Consider the following 1,813-nt stretch of genomic DNA (forward strand, 5'->3'; position numbering starts at 1 on the left):
GTAACGCTAAGGGAAAACTATTGAAAAAAAAAAAACAAAAGAAATAGGATGGCAGGATTTAAGAGATTACCACTGAAACATATATATTACCATATGTAAAAGAGCCAGTGGGAGTTTGATGAATGAGCGAGTGCTCTGGGACAATCTGGAGGAATACGGTGGTGAGAGAGGTGGGTTCAGGAGGGAGGGGACATATGTATGCCTATGGCCTATTCATGTTGATGTACAGCAAAAACCATCACAATATTGGGAAAAAAAAAAAACAATTAAGTGATGGTGAGTTAGGCCTGAACACAGAATCAAAGCATTCCCACACCTAACACATTTGTGTAGTTTTCCTCCAGTTTGAATTTTCTGGGGGTCAAAAAGTTGATATATTTTACCACATTTTCTACATGTCTAAGTTTTCACTGCCGTATGGAGTCTCCGATGATCTGCAACGTCATTCCTTGTGACTGAAGGGTTTGCCACATAATAACATTTATGTGGTTTCTCTCCTGTATGAACTGCCTAATGTGCAGTTAATGCTGAACATGCACTAGAAACTGCCACATTCATTTCACTTGTATCTTTTCTATGCAGTATGAATTCTCTGAATTAAAAGGCCTGAGCACTGACTAAAGGCTTTGTCACACTCACAACATTTGCACTAAAATGTTTCTCACAACTGTCACATTTCTAATGTTTCTCTCTAGTATGAATTCTCTGACGGTTTCTAAGTTCGTCATTTCAAATAAAGCACTAACCATATACATCATATTTATATGATTTCTCTCCTGTCTGAACTGCCTGATGATGAGTTATGGATGACTGTGCCTAAATGGTTTGTCAAAATTTTTATATTTCTGAGGTTCTCTCCAGTATGAATTCTCTGATGAACTGCAAGGTTTGCATTCACACTGAAAGCCCTGCCACATATACCTCATTTATATGGTTTCTCTCCAGTATGAACTCTCTGATGAATACCAAGTTTCCCAGTATGACTAAACGCCTTGCCATATACATCACATTTATATGGTTTCTCTCCAGTATGAAGTCTCTGATGAACAGTAAGGTTTGCAGTATGACTAAATGCCTTGTCACATACATTGCATTTGTATGGCTTCTCTCCAGTATGAATTCTCTGACGAAGTTCAAGTCTTGTAGTGTGATTAAAGGCCTTGCCACATACATCACATTTATATGGTTTCTCTCCAGTATGAATTCTCTGATGAACTGCAAGGCCTGTAGTTTGACTAAAGGCCTTGCCACACACATCACATTTATATGATTTCTGTCCAGTATGAACACTCCGATGAACAGCAAGGTTTGAACTTATTCTGAAAGCCTTTGCCACATACATCACATTGATATGGTTTCTCTCCAGTATGAAGTCTCCGATGAAGTCCCAGTTTTGCAGTCTGATTAAAAGCCTTGCCACATATATCATATTTATATGGTTTCTCTCCAGTATGAACACTCTGATGAACAGCAAGGCTTGAACTTACACTGAAAGCCTTGGCACATATACCATAATTACATGGTTTCTCTCTAGTGTGAACTCTCTGATGAACAGCAAGGTTTCCAGTACGACTAAACACCTTGCCACACACATCACATTTATATGGTTTCTCTCCAGGATGAATTCTCCAATGAACTGCAAGGTTTGAAGTTTGACTAAAGGCTCTGCCACAAATATATTTATGTGGTTTCTCTCCCATATGGAATCTCTGATGAACTGCAAGCTTTGCAGCTTCATTAAAGGCCATGCCACATATATCACATTTATATGGTTTCTCCCCAGTATGAAGTCTGCAATGAATAGTAAGGTTTG

At 38.6% G+C, this 1,813-nt stretch overlaps 1 protein-coding gene across 1 annotated transcript; it reads right to left on the reverse strand.

The window, feature by feature from the left end:
* Positions 1-422: 422 nt before the first annotated feature.
* Positions 423-1,796, reverse strand: LOC104984086 (zinc finger protein 665-like; the record flags this gene model as incomplete). The annotated part of the gene is given in 2 exon segments (XM_010833705.1): positions 423-1,315; positions 1,317-1,796. Coding segments are annotated over 2 exon segments (1,035 nt in total), but the record flags the coding sequence as incomplete, so codon positions are not given.
* Positions 1,797-1,813: the final 17 nt, after the last annotated feature.

Source organism: Bison bison, unplaced genomic scaffold (assembly GCF_000754665.1).
Source record: "Bison bison bison isolate TAMUID 2011002044 unplaced genomic scaffold, Bison_UMD1.0 scf7180017863836, whole genome shotgun sequence".
In the NCBI taxonomy this organism is placed as follows: Eukaryota; Metazoa; Chordata; class Mammalia; order Artiodactyla; family Bovidae; genus Bison; species Bison bison.